Below are 21,273 nucleotides of genomic sequence, written 5' to 3' on the forward strand. Positions count from 1 at the left end.
CCTCATTCTTCACCCTCTTTGTTCCCTCTTTTTTTTTACTGTATTTGTTTTTCAATAGATAATAGAAAGTCAGTCTTATTAGACATCACTGATCATAGCTCAACTTCAGCTGATAAAGAGGGAAAATTAGGGGAAAAAAATAAGGAAAACTGAGTGGAAGAAGGATAGAAACTTGGGAAAGGGGGTGGCGACTTGTGACAGGAGAGGAGAGGAAGAGGAGGAGTGTGTGTGTGTGTGTGTGCATTTGTGTGTGTGTGTGTGTGTGTGTGTGTGTGTGTGTGTGTGTGTAGTCAGGTCAATGATGAGTGTGGTGAAGCAAAAGTGTAAAGTCCTGTAATTAGTGTCTCAGTGAGAGAAGAAGGATACAGATGGTACAGACCGTCCTTCCTCTGCACTCTTCTCTCTCTCTCTCTCTCTCTCTCTCACACTCACACACACATGCACACATTCATACTGTTACCATTGTCAAAATCAATAAGCTTGTAACCTACTTCCCTTTGGTCTCAGCAGGGATTTATGTGTGAGACATTGCTCCCTCTCTCTCTCTGGTTAACACACATACAAAATACACTTCTTTCCTCCTGAACAAAAACCCACCCACGCACACACACATTCATCAGTTTCACAGAGCACGGTATCTATTCCAGTCTCTCACTGCTGTACCCCAAAATAATTTGATTTTACATTATGTTGGCAAACGTGAGGAAAATCCGAGGACGTAATGCCGCCGCGGTGATAGATTGTGTGAAAGAGGAAGGAACAATATAAATCAAAGATTCCTTCATATTTTAGCTCTGACTGTCAATTTCTGCACTTTACACTTACTGTTCCTTCTCTGTACATGCTTCAGTTCAGTTCACCTAAGCCTGCTACTCTCTACTGCCTCAATCACACCTCTTATCCACATCTTAAGACTCTCTCCCTGTTGTCTCCTGGTATTAGCAAAAGATCTCATACGTTCACAACTTCCCTCCGTTTCCTTATGAGCCGTTCTTTTGCCTTGTTTACCTCTTCCTGCTCGTTCTTTAATCACTTTTTTTCACATCTAAAAATACACCTTTGTGTATAAATCTGTGCAACTCGTTAAAAATTTAAATGGACATCTCCCCCCACTTGTTCCTCGTGCCCCCTCTTGCATCTTCTTTGATCTCTACTCCTCTTCTTTTAATTCAGCTGATAAATTATGCAGTCAAAGACACAACAGTATCCCCCACTCTACCTCAATTGTCTCAGCAGCAGAACTGGCAGTAAAAAATATAGACACAGGTGGCTCTGTGTTACTTCTCACCTCATTTCCCTCCATATCCTCTTGCTCTTCCTTCATTAATTCTACTCAATTACCATCCTCATCCTCTTGTCACTCTTATCAAGTCTATTACATGCAATTACACGTTCCCTGCCTTTCGCCTCTCTCCCTTTCCTCATCTGCTTCCTCCTTTCAAGCCTCATCCCCTCCTGTCACAGTTTCACCCAGGGAGAAATATGTCCTAAAAATTTAAACATCAAGTAAACGGTCATCCTCCCTCACACTCATTCGAATCCTTATAATCCAGTCTTATTCTCATGACATTTCTCCACTTATCCTCAATCCTCCTCACCCAGCCACCACTGCTCTACTGTACATTACGACCAATGTGTTGCTAAATGTCAAACATCGTAAAACCCTGGGGGCAGACTGGCTCGCTGACACTGTTGAAAAACAAAATTAAGTCAGATAAAAGAATTCAACAGCACATGGCAAAAACCTTACTTCTCACAAGTACCACAATGTTGTCACTTTCAACCCACGTTTAACCTTTTTAACCTGTATTTCCTAAAGCCGTTGATCTCCTGCTCATAATTGACTTGAGATTTTATCTCTGTGCTTCTCTGACTTTCTCTCCATGCAGCTTTTGACACAGAAACCAAGTGAAAATTTGGATCTAGCTTTCACATGGTTAGAACACGCATTTTTATTCTAATAGTCAATCAGGATTTTCCTGTGGTAAATATGGAGCACCCCAGGGCTCTGTTCTTGGCCCTTTGTTTATATTTATCTCAATTGTCAAATTATATAGCCATAAAACACATTTGAATTCTGAACACCTGATTATTGTAATATTGTGTGACTTCACTCCTGTTTAATATTCCCTTTGCATACAGTATGTGTCAAGGCTGTGTGCTTCTCTTTTTCCCTGGTTTCATCTCCCTGCCCTCTCTTCACTCTCTCTTCGCTGGACCATCACTCATCCTGAGACCTCTCTCTTTTCCTTGGCTGTCAGTGTCCTCCTTTCTCCTTCTGTATATGTCGTCATTGCCTCTTATCTATCTATCTATCTATCTATCTATCTATATACATATATATACACACAGACATACATACATACATACTTGTGTATATGTATACACATACATAAATATATATGTATATATATATATATACACACATATATACATACATATATACATGTATACACACACATATACATATATACATGTATACACACACACACATATATGTATATATATATATATATATATATATATACAAAGTTGGTCTTCCTGAAGTTTATAATTTTTCAGTTAGTAAACCTATATGGTTTACTGACCTTTAGAACTTTTCGCCTCCTGTTCTCACTAAAAATTACCTCTTGGATAAATTTCCATATTTTGAGCTAAATTAGCTCCAGGTTACAGACAGGATGCATATTAGCAGTTTTAGGACCATAACCATCACCCCAGTTTCCCCCAGAGCTTCACTTTTGCTATGCATTTATTCTATTAAAAAAATGACGGATCTTAAAATACACCCTGTATGAAGCCACAAATGTCACTTCTTTCACTTTCAACTCTCTGTGTCTGCAACCAGTATTTTTAAGTCCACATTAACAAGACTCAAACCAGACTTTCCTCTTTTAATCTATTAATTAGTTAATTAATAATGAATGTCTTCTACTTTAATGTGAATTGCCAAAATTATATTTGTAGATCTAATGTTAGCACAAACTCAAAAATAATACAAATCAAAGCAAAGGCACTGACTCCTTCATAGTTGTACATATGTTGCATGTGTCATATAATAATAAACTACTTTGGACATAGTGAGAGTATATCATCCTACACAGTATATGTTTTAACATGTTTTACCGAGCCCAGGCTAAGGCTTTTTTCCACATTAAGACTGCTTTCTCCTGTGCCAAAAGGAAAACTCTACTAACTGCTCTATATAGACCAAGATGGCATGTGAATTATCTATCTAACCTAACAGAAACTATTACTGGTTTACCAGAAATTGAGTTCTGAAACCCGAGCCAGTTTAAGAAGATGTGACCCAGGCTCATTAAACACAGAGGAGCTCTTGTTATATTGAGAATCACCAGACACTGGCCACTGAGCTCCTTTTTGAAATCTTCATCCAAATGCAAAACTGCCAGAGGTGACAGCAGAGAATGTGTCATTATCCTCTTCCCCATTCATTATTACTTTCACCACGCTGCCTTCTCCAATGTATCCCACCTCCATCCTCCTCTTCTTCTTGAAAAGGCCATCACAATTAAACAGACAAAGGGCATGACGGGTATCAGAGAAAGACAGAGAGAGAGGGATGATGGTCGTAAGAGGAATGAGGGGAAAGAAAGGGGCAAGTACAGAAATTATGGAAAGGAGGGAGCTCATCAGTGGCGTTAGAAAAACAGTCAATAAAGGCAAATAAGAGAAATAAATGAGAGAAAGTAAGGGGGACCGAAAGGCAGTGAGAGTAAAGAGGAAAATGTGGAGAGAAGGTCGACATCTGGATTTATTGACAAATTGATCACAATCTCTTGGCGCTCACTTAGGTGACACTTGTCAAATTTCGAGTCAATAAGACCCATTGAGCTGAACTGCATTAAAACAAACTCAGCGATATAAAAAATAAATAGTGCATGGTGAAATATACACTGACCTATAAGTATAGTGCATAAACAGTACAAAATTATTTGAATAATGGTGGATAAAAGGAAATTGCTGACATGGAGGAATGGACGACACTGTCTCTCTCCCTTTTACAACATCTAGTGAAACAGTAAAGTAAGCTGAGGCTGTTCTCCCTGGGGTGATCTACAAAAGCCTTTACTCCATGATCTGTTAGAACACACAGGCATTCATGTGTTGTAGGTCTTTCAAAAATGTCAATATGAAGTGTGTAGTTTGCATGTATTGCCATTTCCACACATAATGACTTACAAACATGCAATTAATCGTATACTACTGCGACCACTGTGTGATATTGCATGCATTATTCAGTTTCCACGATCTTTTGCCTCCAGATGCAAAATGTGAATGCAGCAATATAATGAGTCTCTATAAAATTAAACCCCACTTAGCTCCAAATCTGCAGCTCCTGTATGTTCTTATCGTTTCCCAAATACTACACACATGCATGCACACACACACACGACCAGCTATAGTTTTGCAGCACCATAATCCTTGCTTTACCTATTCTCTTTCTCCCTTATCCCCATACCTCATTTTTCTTCCTCCTTTCATTTTCCTTCATTTCCTCCCAACCTACTTCATTTTCCTCCCCGCCTTCCTCACTCTCTCTTCTTCCCTCTACTTGCCCTCCCTTCATTCCTTTGATACCTGTCCCATCCGTTTCCTCTGCTCCTTATCGGTTTCTCTCTCTGTTCCCTTTGCTTTCCTATTTCTTCCCAATTCTTGCCGTCTGCTTTCTGCCACCACTGTGTGTCTGAGTGTAATTTTGCTTCAAAAGGCAGCGGCCGACCTTGAAGACCCATTCCAAGGTCAGACACACCTGTCTGAGTAAATACAAAGATTAATAGTTTGCTGACAAACCCACACATTACACACACAACCACTAGCTCTGTCTCTATCTCCTATACACAATCTCCCTGTCCTGCAGCGAAGATTAATAGCAGCGCACCAGCAAGCCCAGAAGCCCACACACACTAGCAGTTGCAGACATAAGACAAAAAAAACAAATGTCATTGTTGTTTCTGCATCTCTAATGTTTCAAATACAGTAGTTTGCAAAAACATCCTTTGAAGGTTTAATTAGGCTTGTCAAAATGTACATAACTAAATCAGAAACACTAAATTTCATCCTTACCACAAACTCCACACATTCACCCTGCTCCTGTTATTTATTCCTTAAACTCCATATCAATTTCTCTCAGGTTTTGTTTTCTTCAGTTAGACAGATAGCATCAAATATCGCTATATGATTGTCTTGCAATAATATTGATCATCACCTAATTGCTGTATCATGACACTATTGGTATCATGGAACATGTATCGCGTATTGTATTGTGAGGTTCACACCAGCATACAGATGTAGTGCACATTTACATTCATGAACACGCACACACACCGGCTCTGTCCAGTCAAATGCTGTCGACTCAACCTGACTGCCAACTCTGCTCTCCCACATGTGATGTTCCAAACAGAGAAATAAAGGTTGAAGTTTGAATATCTTATACAGATTGTCCACTCCTACTCCAGATTCTTATTTCCAGCAATTTAGCAAAGACCTATATTTGTGACCCCATTCCCTCCTTTATCCTCCAGCCATCATCAGCTGACCACCTCTGCTACTTTTGGATTCTGCCATTTCATCAGCTTGTTGGCATTAGTTTCAACCCAATACAGCAAATTCATTTAATCTCATGTCCTTCTACAAGCTGAAAACTCTCGTCTTGGAACACCTACAGCCAATCTTTATAGTTACATACCTCTCTTCCACCATATTGCACTCTTTGTTCTAATTGCACTGAAATATCTTTTCTCTAAAGTTTCTTTTTGTGAAGCTCCACTTTCCACTTGGAGTGTTGTTGCAATTAAAATAAGTTGGACAAGATATGAATGCAGGTAAATAAATATAATGAGCAAACCATGAACAAAGTGCACCGAGACAGAGACAGAGAGAGGAAGAAAGGGCAAAAGAAAATAGAAAGACAATTTGTGCTGGCGTGTCTGAGCTTAGAAGTGGAGGTTAAAAGTAAGAGAGAATGTGTGGGTGGCTGTACCTTCAGTGTGTATAGCAGACACATAGCTCCAGTTGTATCTCTTGACAATGTCCACCATAGCTCTTGCCTGCTGGGCATCTGAAGGCACTACCCGCATAAAGTACTTATACAGGCTCTAAAACAATGGAAATAAAAGTAGTAACAGGGTAATCAAAGGGCAGAATAAAGTAATGATTAAAGTTATACTTGAGTGTTACTTTTTACTGACACATTATTAACCCTCACTTCATCAAGCACGCCACTGTCAACAAGAACCAGCCGAAGACATAGGTGCTCATTTTACCATTCATTGACAGCAGGAACAGAAGCTGCTGTGTACTGCTGCTGCTTCATTCAATCAATTTGCAGCTTTTAAGTAAATCCTGATGCAAGATTTTGAACATCAGAGAAATTTTATAACAAATGGAGGCAGCAGTGGATCAACAACTCCTGTGTGCCATTTTGTGGAGTGGCTAATACTATGTTTTTCAGTAAAAGAAACTACACTTTCAGTGCTGATAATGTGTCAGTATCTTATACAACCACGCAAAAAAAATATCCCTTTGACATAGCTGTACTTTTACCTCTCCCTAAATAATTATCTTTCTTATATTATGTGCCTACATCTGAACAGCATTAAGTAATTCAGGAGTATGTATCTCACCTTATCACTGAGGTCCATACTGGTAGCAGAATAGGCAATCTGTGGTATGTTGAAGAGTTGTAGAAGGTTCTGGACCTGGATGGCCACTGAGCTTGACCCAGGTCCAATCAAACCCACAATAGGTTTCTTTCCACGCATTGGAGTGGCAGAGGGGTCTGCACACTTCATTGTTGTTGTTGCTCCTCCACCTCCTCCTCCTCCTCCTCCTCCCCAAGAAACTCCTCCACCCCACTCCTCAGCCTCATCAGAGGAGACCAGTGAATCCCGTATGAACTCAATGCTCTGCTCCAGAGCCACAGCTGAGTGCCAACAAGAGTCTCGGATCTCGCAGCCCAGGCTTATGTTGGGAAGGATGTATGGGTCATTGTTAATGCGGTCAAGTGTGTGCATCATAGCCTCCACCCTCTGGATGCCATACTGCTCTCGCACTGCACCACACTTCCGCTCATGTACCTGCGTAGTTCGAGAGAAAGACAAAATCACATCGACAAATTGCACAGTTAGATAATAATATTGTTTAAATTTTGACTTTGCAGATAACGACATTTACTAGATATTTGAAGGACTGGGAGACCAAATATAACACATATGCCTTTTGGCATTTGAAGTCACTAATGGAGGTTGAATGATGAAGAGCTTTGTTCAAATTCAGGCAGGATGGCACATGAAGATCATGGTGGTGGAAAATGAACATTTACTGTCACAGTAACAGTAATCATCCTGCAGACAGACTCGGACACAAAGAGATAAAATCACCTTGTCAGCAGGAGGCTGATGATGGACAGAGAACAAGGCTCCAATGATGATGTCACCAGGTATGTGTGCTACAACTCGCCGTTCATTGGAGTGGGCGGTGTCAGCTTGACGAGGTCCCACCCAAGTGGCCAGAGCTAGCAGCAGCCAAAGCATCATCTTGGTTGGAGAAGATAACGAAGGAGAAGCAGATCTCAAGTTTCTTAAGTTGAGCCGTCACAGGTTATTACTTGTCCAAGATACACTGCTCCTCTCCATGGCAGGTGCTTATGGCACAGAGGAGGTTTAGAAAATGATGATGATTATTATCTTCCTTTCTTCTTACTCGTCTTTCCTTCTCTCAGATTTCAAGGTGGCACCATCGTTACAATCGCTGAGCAGGGTGCGGCAGTGCAACCTGGGGAATTCAAAAGAAAATCTGGGCTAAGTGTCATCGGCTGACAAAACCACAGGCTCCCCGCAATCATGAGGCAGAGTTGGTCTCCACAGTAACAGGTGAAAGAGACATGATCATATTAACCTGTGAGCAGAAATGACGAAGGATTTCAGCATCTCTGTTGGTGCTGGATTTCCCCAAGCACACTCACTGTACAGACTTGACACACCATCAACCCAACATTCTGAACACATGCATTTAACACTCTGACTAAATAAGCCAGTGTATTTCTGCAACAGCACATTTTATTGATAAATTCATATTAAAGCATCATGTTGCTTAGTTTAATAAACTGTGCAATGCATGGTCAAATGAGGAAAACACATTACAGTCTATATAAAAATTTCGTACCCAAATGTTTAAATGCACTTTTGTAAGTCGCTTTGGATAAAAGCGTCTGCTAAATGACATGTAATGTAATGTAATATAATAAGCACTTCAAATCTCAGATACACAGGTACTTGGCAGATCAGTGCATCAATTTTTTGAGACACACAATTTCTAACACAACTATCAATGAGGACAAATGACCTGTTCGTATTCAACATCCTAATTGTGCAAATGAAATCCGTATTATGGTCACTTCATTGTAAACCTACTCCATTATCCTGTAATACTCGGCATGGTGAGCAGTTATTGTTTGTTCTAAATGAAGGTTAATTTGATGAGTCGAGTACTGGCTCCAAATCAGTGCTCTTGATTAATGTTTGGTGGTGTTTCAAAGATTGGCCAAGTCTTACAGCCTTGACCTGTTCTTTCAGCGGAAGCGCTCTAAATCACCGTGACTGAGCAGAGTCATCATACTCACCACGGCGTCAACATGAGAATAATAACTAAAACTGCAAAATATCACACCTCAGAGCTGCAGTGAGGAATCTGTTATCGTTCAGTTTATACACAGCACTCACTTGTAAAACTGTGATACCAGCAGTGTCACATAAAAACCACTGGCAGTCCGTTTTTCTCTTTAACTCCTTTTTTTGGGGTCCATTTAGATTAATTATGGAAACTGTTGAAAATTGAAAATTTAAAGTCCATCAGCATCAGTCTATACTGCCTTTTCCTTGGACTTAGATAAACTTAGGGTTATCGAATGGTGGCTAAACAGTCTTAAGTCAGCATTAGATACAATAGTTGTTTTAGCAATGCTGTAATGACCATGTAGTATAATTATTTCTCAACTACTTTTTTTGGAACATATCCAGAAAATACGGGAAACACTGATGTTTTCAAATACATTTTTTTCAGGGAAAAAAAAAGTGCTTCTGGAGATTAAAGTGTCAAGTATTTAGTGCACCCTACTCTTAAACTTGAACAATAGCCACAACCGTAACTTTGAAAAAGGTCCAGGACATGCTTGACCATTACTTACACATGTTGTATAAGTTAAACTTATTGACCGTTTGCTTGACAGGTTTCAAACTTGACAGGTGACTTGGGCCCCAATGTGTGCAGTGCCAACTTTAACATTGTTTGGATAAGAAATGCAAGAGATAATGCTAGAAATGTCACAGCCATATCACTAAACAAGCCGCTTCCTCATGCCTAAAGACAGGCGTGCCAATAGAGAGAGGATATGCAATTATGGCAATGTGCCATGCACGTGATGCTGAGTCAGATAGATAGATAACAGATAGATAGATAACAATGAAAAAGTCAATTGAGTACATTTTCAAGTCGCTCTTCGTCTGCATTAGTGACTTTGCGTAACCTCTGACCTACACACATACTTGACTTCACTATATGGAGCAGTTTAACTGACCATAAACACCAGGGATGCTGGGACAGTTTAGACAGCAGACGATGGCATTTACTGCTTATGCAAAAGAGGATCAAGGTCGTGACAGGGATTTTGCTGGTTGTCTGAGTGGGGGAAGGGGAGGTGGGGAAAGAAATGAAGGTGGGGTACAGTGAAATAAAGAGTCAGAGTAGAAGAGAGGACGAGGATGAAACACAGCACATTAGATGAAAGGACGGGAGGGGGGAGAGTATGGAGGAACACAGAGGAAGGGAGAAGGAGATTAAAGAAAAAAAAAGAGAGAGTGCAATAAAAAAGGAGCATCAAGGGACAGAAAGTCTCACTGAAGGTAATTAACAGGACAGTGTCAGGATGGAAACAGGACTAACTGTTGCACCAATAATGAGCAAATCATCCAGACTCACAAACTCTCACTGATCTCCCACTCTCATCATCTATTGATGCATTAATGTAAACGTTCCCTTAAATATAAACATCACTGGACACGCAAAAAAAAGAAAACAACATGTTTCACTCTCCCTAAGAGAACCACCACTGTTTCATTTGCAAGTCACATACATGCTGCGTCGCTGCGTCACACTTCCCTTCTGTGTCTCGCTCTTGCTGCAAAGGCCTAACTGTGGCTGAAAAGAAAAGAAAAATCAAATCCTTATTCCCTAAACAAACATCTTGCACACACCATTAGGCAGTTACATCTCCAGCTCTATCCAAATTATGCACAAGAGCATTGTAAAATCTTGCAAGTCAACTTGTAAGCAGACGTGAGCACACAACACGGGCAGAGACAAACAATCTGCCCTCCTCACTGTTTTACTTCCATTCAGTGAGTTTCATTAGTGCTGACACACTGCACTGGTGTGTTGAGGAAGCACTTAAATGACTACACATTAAACAGGGGACAACAACAACTAGGATTTATTCAAAAACATTTCTCACGCGCACACGTTTGTTTTCTGTATGACACAGATATTTGTATTGGTGATTAATAATGGAGTTGGGCACAGCGTCTGGAAGAGGCTATTTTCATCATGTGAGCAGGTTGACGGCAAATCTTTATTGCCTGCATATTTTGAGTGGTTAAATTGGGGATTCTATTCAACACATGTACATCAGGACACACAACAACCACATGTATTCACTGCACACACTCGCAGAGATAAACAGTGCATTGACCCACTTAACTAGGAGGATCTTCCTGCTGCACCTTCTTGAAACACTACTACAAACTGCAGTGCGGGGATGAATAACATGATACCTTTGACATCGTGAAGTAGGCAGTTCACATCTTTACATTAAACATGCCAGTGTCTCTCAGTGAGTGTGAGATATAGCACCTTCAGAGCAGAGCTGCAGGGACATGAATGTTAAAGAGAAGCATCAAGCAAATGTGCACCACATTAGACCATATTACCGCTTCTCAATGTGAGCTGGCAAATTAAGTAGGTCATCGTGCTTCTTCTGTTGTGTACACTGAAGCAGCAATATTTTTAGGGAAGGTTTTTGCTGAGTGGCCATACGACAACTTTTCTCCATGTGCATAAGCCAGAGATACAATGGGTTTTTTTGTTGTTGTTTTTAAACCTGAGCCCAGGAAAACTGCTGTTTCAGTATAATTTTAGAAAATGTAAGGCTTCTTTTTCAACAGCCCTTACTGCTGCCAAATAGTTTCAAGATGTGCAGTATCTCACTCAGTATGTTTACATACACGGTTTAGCAGGCTAAAGCCATAGTCCGACTAAGACAGGCAACCAGACAACTCTGAACCCTGAATCAATTTATTGGCAGCGAACGTCTGACTCCACCTCCATGGTGGCGCTATATCTCTCTATACAACCTGGTGCATATTGAGTACATTTTTTTTTGTTTTAACAATACAAATGCTGTCCCCTGCCAATGTTTTGAGACACAACACACAGAGAGGTCTTTGGTGGCATTTTCTGGTCTTGGGTTTTCTGGTCTTTTTCAAACTGGGGGCCCCTGGGGGTTTGAAAAATTTTGAAAAAGGCTGGACTAAGACTAGCTCAATTTTAGTCGGACTAACGTGTTTACATGACATTATGAAAACCAAATAATTGTCTCAGTCCAACTATAATCAGACTTTTAACAGATCAGATTTACTACTGGTGCTCAAAGTAAAGAACATTGTGAAGGCTACACAATCATAGCATTCAGATCTGATCCCGTGTGGTGTTCCTTCTTCTTCCTACCTGGATGTGACATGTTCTCAGACCACTAACAGGGTTTTGTGCTTTTTTTCCCCAACCAGGTCTGAACTAGGCCAGCAATAACACTTGTTTTCCATTATTGACAGATCTGTCGGATGTCTTCTTGATTAATTGATTTCTTGTTTGGTTCAGAAAATGTCAGTCAGATAACCAGTGACATGATTAAATGATTTTGCCATACACCAAAGATTTACCGTTTACTATGATAGAAGAGTAGCAAAATCACAGAGACACTAGGGATGGAAAAACTAACCCATCTGTGTCAATGCAAGTACATACGCAGAACAGCTGTGATTAGATGCAACTCTGAAAAGAAATCAGTCAGTGTATATGGGGAGTGAAATGACTCATCACTACATTTGTGCATTTTTATCCAGAATTGGAATATCCATTGGAAATTTGGGGGGACAGCTCAAATTTAAACCTCGATTGACCTTATACCTGTTTTAAATAGCGTTTTGGAAAAAGTAACAGCCCAATTGTGCATTATTGTATATGGCCACAAGGCGTCCTGGTAACCCATGTATTTATTGTTTTGTTTTCAAGTTCCCTAGGTTTCTGCCATGACTGTTATGACTATGCAAATTATAGCAGCATGTAACTGCTAACACTGGTTTACTTTTCTTCCATTTTAGTTTGCGTGAGCTCTCACTTTTATTCGATTAATAAATAATCATTTGCATCATCCAACCAGTTTCACATTGAAAGAGATCGGTATCATGTGGACTCACACCAAAGATGCCCAACCCTAAGAATCAATCAAACCAATAAATCAAATATTTGTCTACTAACCCGCTGCAACACAAGTGTGAGCAAATAAATACTAAATGACCTTAACAAACAAAAGGGCATGAGGATGTCAAATGCCATTAGAACCTTTCTGGAACCTACATCACATAGCCAACAAGTGAACAACAAGAGACCTCCCTGTGGTGACATCACTTTTTAGAAAAAAAAAAGCATGTATACAGTCATTGTTGTAAGAGCACGACACCAGACAAGGTATTACAGTGGCGTCAACACAGAACTGCTTCAAACAAGCTCTGACCTGAAATCACTTCATCCAGTAATGTTTCAGTGAGGACTCACAGTCTCTAACAGTCTCCAGTCGACGAATCTCTGCGACCTCGTTCCTACTCCACTGTTGACAGTGTGTCCCTTTAAAGGACTTTACTGGCTGGTGTGATATTCTGTGTATAATTAATCACTGACATACACGGACAGTGTTTTCTCAAACTGCATCTCTCCGGGGAAAAATAAAAAAATTCAAACAAAAAAAGAAAAGAAAAACAGAGACAACAAGGACGCGGCTGGCGCAGCGCTGCACTCATCAGCCGCATTGAGACATCAGGCTCCGTCAGTCATTTGCGGTGAAACACGCAGAATTACCAGAGAGATGTGCAAAACATGACAGAGACACGGTGTAAAATGGACATGGCTACAACCTGCATCGATGAAAGCCCGGGTTTCTGATCCTCGACTGTGTTTTTTGGTGTGACTGTTTCTCCCACACTGACAGACCCGCATCTGTGCAGCCAGCTGCTCTCTTTAACCGGGTTACAATGTGACAGGGAATAACCTTCTGTTCTAAGTCAAGGATAAATAGTCCATACATGCAACTAAGTCCCTGCGGAAATATTACGCACACAGTAGGTGACAAGTATGGAGAGAGAGGGAAACTGTCTGCACAAACACTGAATGGATCGCGGTAAAAAAAATAAAAATAAAAATAAATAAATTATTCTGCACAATTGAATCAATAAGTCTTACCTCACGTAGATCTCAACCCGGACGTTACCGGCTCAGTCCCGCTGAATGACAAGAAAACACGGCTGCAAGTTACTGTTACAGGCGGTTTAAGTGTAGTCCAATGTCAAACACAGCAGAGCTGCTTCTGCCTCTCACTGCTGAGCATCTCCTCAGCTCCCTCCGTTTTCCAGTCACGCACCTGAGCCTCCCTCCAAACACCTCTCTCTCTCACACACACACACACAGACAGACACACACACACACAAACACACACAGGTTTGCACAGCTATTCTTATGTTATTCCTATTAGGACACTGAATAGATTTCCATTTATTTGGACAGCCTAAAAATGTGTCATCTCTGCTCTTAACCATAACCTGTTAATGTCCAACCTTAACCACATTTCACCCCTTAGCCCTAAACTTAACCAGCTCCTGAAACATGAGGGTCTGCCTCATTAGGACCAGGTTTTGGTCTCTAGGAGGACGACTGGTCCTGACAAGGTCAGTGTTTTTAATCTTTCCAAGTGTATCCACCATCCCCCACCTCCCTTCTCTCAAAATCTCCCCCTCTCTCTTTTTGTACTCACTCTTCATTTTCTCTTGTTATGCTCTGGAGAAATGTGCCTCAGTTTCTTATTTATCTCTTCTCCTCCTGTCCATGCTCCTACCAAACAATAAGACTCTATTTCCCAAATTATGAAACCACCTTAAAGCACTGCCAGTTGACATGTTTAACCTAAACCTCAATCATACCTTTCCAAAGAAAAAATGACACTACAACAACAACAAACCTGAGGGTAGCTGGTCAGGACCCCCTGTCACACCTGTTCATAAATGAAGCGTGGCTTTCAGCCAATCACAGCAAAGGATTGGTGTCTCCTTCACTGCCTGATCATAATTATTCTAATGCAAAAAGAGCAGACACACGAAACAATGCGAGGGACATTGTTTATGTCTGTGGCTGCTCTCTAACTTTCTTTGTATTTATGTCTTCCTCACACATGTAGGGTTTATACTCTCTCACTCGCTCTCATTTCATTTTAAAGGGCTTTATTGGCATGGGAAACAAATGTTTTCATTGCAAAAGCGAGTGTAAAAATAAAAGAAAAGTGTGTATTACAAAATAAAAACAAGGTAAGGCATGCAAAAATAAATACATATGTATATGTAGAGGACAATAAAATTATATATATATATATATATAAAAATTATGTCAGGATTAAAATGCTGCTGTTTTAAAGTAAGGACCGTGTACACCAGAGGTGTCAAACTGGTTGCAGTTATCTGCATTATTATTTACTTACATTTAAATTAGTTTTTCAGTATTTTTATTATAATAATAGATTTATTTTGCATCATAAATGTGTTTTTATTGTGTATATAAGTATATATTGTAGCAAAACAAGCACTTTTACTTTGAAATTCCATGAAATATCAATATAAATATCTTATATAATTATAATTTCACCAATGCAATTGAGTTGTGTTTTTCCCCATTTTTTTTCTACCGACCAGCCCCCTCCTGAGCAGACAAGACACTCACTGGCCCACAGGTCATTTGAGTTTGACACCCCTGATGTACACTGTTTACAAATACAGATATGACCATGTAGGACTACTGTACACTGCAGTACAAGATTGTGTGTGAGAGTGTTTAGCCCTGTTTTCATGTATGCTTGTTGAGTGCATTGCTTTATTTTCAGTCCAGGTGCTGATCAGAAAAATGAACACAGAGCCAACGAAATGCAAATGCTAACATCAGTGTATATTCAGTCTGGTGTGTAGTCTGAGGATGTTTTCCTCCTCTGCTCCCTGATTACACTGACACCAGAGGTGACACCGTGGGCCTGCAATAACAACGCAGTGAGAGGATCAATAACATTTGAAGTTCCATAGCGGCCACAGTAAAGAGCCATTAACTTGTGCTGCTTCGCCTGATGTCCACCTCCAAGACCCAAAGAGCTCAAATCATTAAAGATTTTTTTTTATAAATCAATATGAATCGAATGAAAACATCCTGCTCTTCTACAAAAGTCTCTAAATGCAAGCAACAATAGAATACTTTGAATATTGTGCTAAAATAGCCATATTTAACCTTACATTTTATCCCAATGACGTTTAAACAATAATATAAAATAAATGAATGTGTTTTTTTATCGGTACAGATGGTGTTTGGGCTGTATGATTACAATTACCTTGTGCTTTTGACAAATAAAAAAATGACAGAACAATAAAATTGCAAAATTATAGATCAGTAATATTTCAACAACATAAATACTTAGGCTATGAGAGATTAAAAACAACACATGTGCTATAAGGTCACTGTCAGCTCAACATCAGTACAGTCTCTCTTACATCGAACACTTTGCAATATCCACAGAAAATAATATGCACTTGTGTCTATTGAAATCCTGAAGATATTAAAAGTATAAGTCACTGTTTTCCATTTTCTTTTATTGATATGAGTCCCTGAAGAGGAATCACTGTAGTAGGGTCTAACCCTAGAGATTCATTCACAGTCTGTGTGAATTTAACTGGTTGTTAAGTAAGAAAAATATGAGAACATTGCATACATTACACCCTTATGGGTGGATGAGAGAGGGCGAGAGAGAGAGGTGAGTCTCATACCTTTGCCTGCAGGACAGGTAGAGAGGTTCCAGGAGAAAACACAACCTCCCACACGTGTCCATCACAGCATCATGCTCATGGTCGTTAATCTACTTTCTCACTATGGCAACAAATGAACCCCTTTCTCTTTCTCTCCACACACGCGCCAATGACGAGGCTCAGTTCATGTCGCAGGTCGTCCTCTTTCTCTCTCTCTCTCTCTCTCTCTCTCTCTCTGTCTGTCTCGATCGCTCTCTCAATATCATGCTTATACCTCCAAGATACCATCTGGAGACAGATAGTGATAGAAAGTAATCTATAGTCCCAGTAAGAGGGAGAGACCTAAGGAGGGAGGGAGGGAGGGAGGGATCAGGGGGGGGAGGAAGGGTGTGGGGAATCGAAGGGGTTTTAGCAATGACAAGGCTTGGATTAATTTGCCAGCCAAATGCATTTGGGATTAGTAGACCATTAAAAGAGCACACACACAGGTTTGTACAGCTACTCTTCTTAGGACACTGCACTGACAATCACTCCTTCAAACAGCATAAAGAAAGAATTATCCCTAACTTTAACCATAATGCCTAACCCTAACCTTAACCTGACAAAAACCTCTGCCACATTCAGACTAGGTTTTGGTCTCCATGGAGACTACAGGTCCTGACAAGGTCAGTGTTTATGCCAGAAAAGGACCTGAAAAAGGCAACACACACACACACACACACACAGGCGGCTTTAGCTAATGCAGTGATAGCCTTACTAACCCCGACCTCCATATCTCTCTCACTCTCCCTCTCTGTTTCACGTTCTGAGCTTGTTTTGACAAAAACAAATGAGCTAACAGGCAAACAGATGAGTGCAAATGCATATGTACACAATAAACTGACTCTAGTTCTGACAGATGTTTTCGACACGTGACCTTAGTTACAAGACAACCAACTATGTGAGTTTATCGTGTCTGTTCTGCACATAATGGAAAGCATGGCATTGTGTAAAATAGAACAACAAAGACGACATTCATCAGTGACTTACATTTTGTGTCTCAATCACAGTAGTGTATATACACTGTGGTGGAAGATCCCTTGAATTCAGCATCCAACAAACTGTGGACAGAGATGTAGAAAAATATGTATTCTTATATCATTTATCCTGTTGAAGGGGGAAGGAGGAGCTTGAGTCAGTTCCAGTTGACACAGAGCAAAAGACGTGGAACAAACCTGGACAGATTATTAGTCCATTCCAGTATCCCAGGCCTAACTAAAAAAACAAGTATAAAAATATAAAAGTACTCCTCCTCTTCACACCGTCATCCATATTGCAAACACATGCAAAACACTGTATGCAACTGTCTTGTTTGCTTGGACGATGGCTACAAACACAAGGTCCTGTGAAACCTTTCTGAAAAATAAACGTCACAAATGTGATTTATGATTTTGGTCTCTAACAAAAATGAGAAATTAAAAATACATGCTTACCAATAGAATGCAAAGTAAATCAAGCGCTCCCTGAGCTATTGCATTTGCTGTTCCTGACCCACGCTGCCAGTCTGCACAAGAAATGCTACGTTAAAAAGAGTGATAAAAAAATCTGTCCAACACATAACTCAGAAAGAAAGAAAACGTATTATGTCTTGCACAGCAGAAGGCAAGAGGTCTGTCTCTCATTGTTTGTGTGTATGTGTGAGTTTGAGGGTGAGGGCGGGGGGGGTTATTCTGATGTCCTCAAGGGGTGGTATAAGTTCAGCACTGTAGCATTAATCCAATCCAGTGTGACTTTGGAGAGTCCAGCCTCTGAATTCAGATGAAGCATAATCATTCACCTGCCCGTATGCCCCATCTTCAAACTTAAATCGGCAGGTGTCCCACAGTTGGCAACACGGTCGTCCTAAAAATGCCCTTGTTCAGTCACACAGACAATCAAAAGCTCACAAACAAACTCACCGTGTTCTTGAAATAGAGCGGTTCAGGACAAATAATGCCAGAACAAGCTGGCCGTTTCCATGGCAACCTGTCGTTGTTGTATGAAACAAGAATCAGCTAATGGACCAGCTCATTCTCAAACCACGGATTCAACTCATCCATTAAGAGAGGGCATGGAATAGATTAATGATTGAAAGTTTAGCTCAATAATTGAATTAATATTGATGAGACTGAGGTGAGTCAATTAAATGTGATAGAGCAGAGTGTGTCCAATCTTGGAGAATTGGATTGAAAGGTATGATAGAAGAGAATCCTCCAGTTATCCAGCTGTGTGTGTGAGTAATGTGACCCAGAGTGGGCCACAGTGGAGTGCATCACATCACCGGTCCTCTGTTTAAAAGAAAATCAGATTAAAGTGACACGACAGTGACTACAAGCATACCTGCCCTCTGTGTGTGTGTGTGTGTGTGAAACTCGGTGCATCTGTGAAGTGTGCATCATACAAACACCGATAGGGTAACATTTTTAGCACACTCCTCCGCAAATCACAAGCACAACAGTCAGTGTCACACTCGTTAAATCAATTATTCAATGGCATTTCAGAATAACAGTAGATCCCCATGGTTGCCATAGACACCGCTGATTTACAGGGTTGTCACTTGGCTGCAATGTTCGCTCTCTAAGTAGGACAAATACAGAAAAAAAAATCAAAAACAGAGAACTAGGGATGTCAGTTAGGAGACATTTCCTCTCATGTTTCGCGATTCCTGCTTTGTTGACACGTTTGTGCTGTATAAAAAAAAGTATGTTTAAATGCCCTATCACCCAATAAGTCTCCTTCATTCATTCACATGAGGGTTGCAATCCCAGCTGACAAAAGGCAGAGGACACTCTGGACAAGTCACCAGTCCATCACAGGGCCCATCCAGAGAAAACCATAAACAAACAGGGAGAACATACAAACTCCAGGATCCAAACCAGTGACCTTCTTGCTGTGAGGTAACAATGCTCGCCACTGCATCACCAAGTGATAGTAAGTCTTATTTATACCTTATAATAAGATGACTGTGTTACATTAATGTCTCTCAAATGAGAACCACATTCAGTCTATAAAACATATCAACAAAATACTTAAAAGCCCTACTGAAACTGAACTGTTCATAAAACGAAGAGAACAGAGCGAATGTTTCATTATCTTGTTATTAAATTTATATTGGTGATGTGTGGTGTGTGGTGTTCCTTAATTAGAGTACAATACTTGAGTTTTAGTTGACTTTATTAATACTTTTCAACATAATTTGGTTGACGTCAGTGGCGTGCATTCGGAAGAGCAGGGGTGAATATTAAAAGGGCACCAACTGTGCACCAGTGGGGCAGGTGCCACAAGTATGCTTAAGGCAGGCATGTCTGATTTCTTTCCACTGTACCTCAGGGCACCTCGTAGGGTTTTCTCACTGGGAAGGGCATGAGAGGGCACTGAATGAGTTTTAAATTAAAAAAGGCACCTTGAGTTTATCCCATCGGGGTTATCACTTTCTATCATAGACATGAGCATTTTCTGTACAGCACTGAATATCATTTCATTTCCTCGAAGCACACCCTTTGGGACACCATCGGCTCCCTTTTTGATTGGAAGATACGACCACAGGAAATAAAGTTGCATCTTATAGGGCACTGCATCACTTTTTGCAGAAACAATACAGTGTTTTAATTTATATTTTGCATTAGCATCAGCCAGTAGGGCACTTCTTCATGTTTTTTCTTCAGGTCCTCTCAAAGACAGCTTTGAATTAAAAATTATCCTTAGGGCTATCAGGCTGAACAAACACTGGATGTGGACTCAAAAGCACGACTCGACAGTCTCAGGTTGAAGAAAAAACAGCTTTTACTGGTCTTGAACAAAAAAGGTTCACTTACTGGTCTGCAGACAAGACGAACTGGCAGCAGACACAGGAAACAGGCAGACTTAATACACAGGTGGAGGGACAGGTAATCAGGGAAACTTTACAGGAAGCAGACTCTGAAACAAGAGGCTATGGTAATTATTTCAAAATAAAACAGGAAACAGAACACACATACACATACAGGTATACACGTTGCTCACTACATTAATACCTTACCTCTGACCCAGTAAATGAAATGAGAAATGTGGTTCTGCCTCATTATGACTTAGAGAGTGTTTATAGCTACCACAAGAGGTCTCCAGAGGAGGCAGCAATAACCAATACACACACACACACACACACACACTGTGTGTGTTTGTGTGTTTTTGTGTAGCCCTGCGGACAGGTTTATCCTGTGACCACCATCATTCCTGTGTGCCCCACTGCTTGCGTTCCTGCTCGAGGATAAGCTGCATCCCGTGCCTGGCAGCGGCAGCATGTGACCGGCTTGTGATCCCGCGTTGTGCGCAGACACTGAACCAGAGGAGCCGACGCACAGCCCACCCCATACCACCTCTCTCTTTCTCACTCTTTCTCTCTCTTTTCGTCGTAGTTCCCACATTTTGTACATTCCTGTAAAGTGTGCATGACAGTCACGCTGTAGTACAGATGATTACAATCCTGTCAAAGTCTTAAAGCTAAAGTGTTATTGTAGTATCCTTTTTAAAAATATATATTTTTATTGATTATTGTAGTATTATTGTAGTATCCTCATAGTGATTTATATTCTGTAAATCTGTAAAGTTCCAGACTTTTTATGTTTTAAATCTCTGTTAATAGTGTTGATACTTATTTGTAGTTTGTTTTTTCCCCAGCACACAGTCATGTAGCCAAACAGTAATATTATTTATTTAAAACTATTGACATAATAATACAATCTTTAACGCTGCCGTTCTGCTTCTTACTCCCTTATTTTAAATGAAAAAAGACATCTTTTCACTAATTTATCAACCAAATAAAATTAAAATACAAGTTATGTTTTAGTCATAGAAATGTATTGAGAAAGTTGTGTTTTCTACATGATTGTTTCAGACAGCTCATCGTAAGAGTATTTTCCATGTTTTCTGATGCACCATGGGGAAAAAACAGAACTTCATAAAGGATGAGAACAATCACTGTGGACCCACTGAAGAGACTGACCAGTGCTGATGATTCAAAGGTGTTTGGTTGAACAGTACTAGCAAATTTGCAGCAGCACAATGCCAAATTTAGGTTTATAAAATGTGTTAAACTCAT

General features: G+C 40.3%; 1 protein-coding gene across 1 annotated transcript; it reads right to left on the bottom strand.

The window, feature by feature from the left end:
• Window positions 1-5,957: 5,957 nt before the first annotated feature.
• On the bottom strand, window positions 5,958-14,381 carry LOC122773563 (metabotropic glutamate receptor 5-like). The gene is made up of 5 exons (XM_044032330.1): window positions 14,363-14,381; window positions 13,591-13,631; window positions 7,404-7,797; window positions 6,648-7,100; window positions 5,958-6,119 (listed from the first exon to the last, which is right to left on the bottom strand). Exons 3-5 carry the CDS (start codon window positions 7,557-7,559, stop codon window positions 5,958-5,960), a joined length of 771 nt encoding a protein of 256 aa, XP_043888265.1. The 5' UTR covers window positions 7,560-7,797; window positions 13,591-13,631; window positions 14,363-14,381.
• Between the last annotated feature and the right edge of the window lie 6,892 nt (window positions 14,382-21,273).

The sequence above is a fragment of the Solea senegalensis genome, linkage group LG8 (genome assembly GCF_019176455.1).
Source record: "Solea senegalensis isolate Sse05_10M linkage group LG8, IFAPA_SoseM_1, whole genome shotgun sequence".
NCBI classification, from domain to species: Eukaryota; Metazoa; Chordata; class Actinopteri; order Pleuronectiformes; family Soleidae; genus Solea; species Solea senegalensis.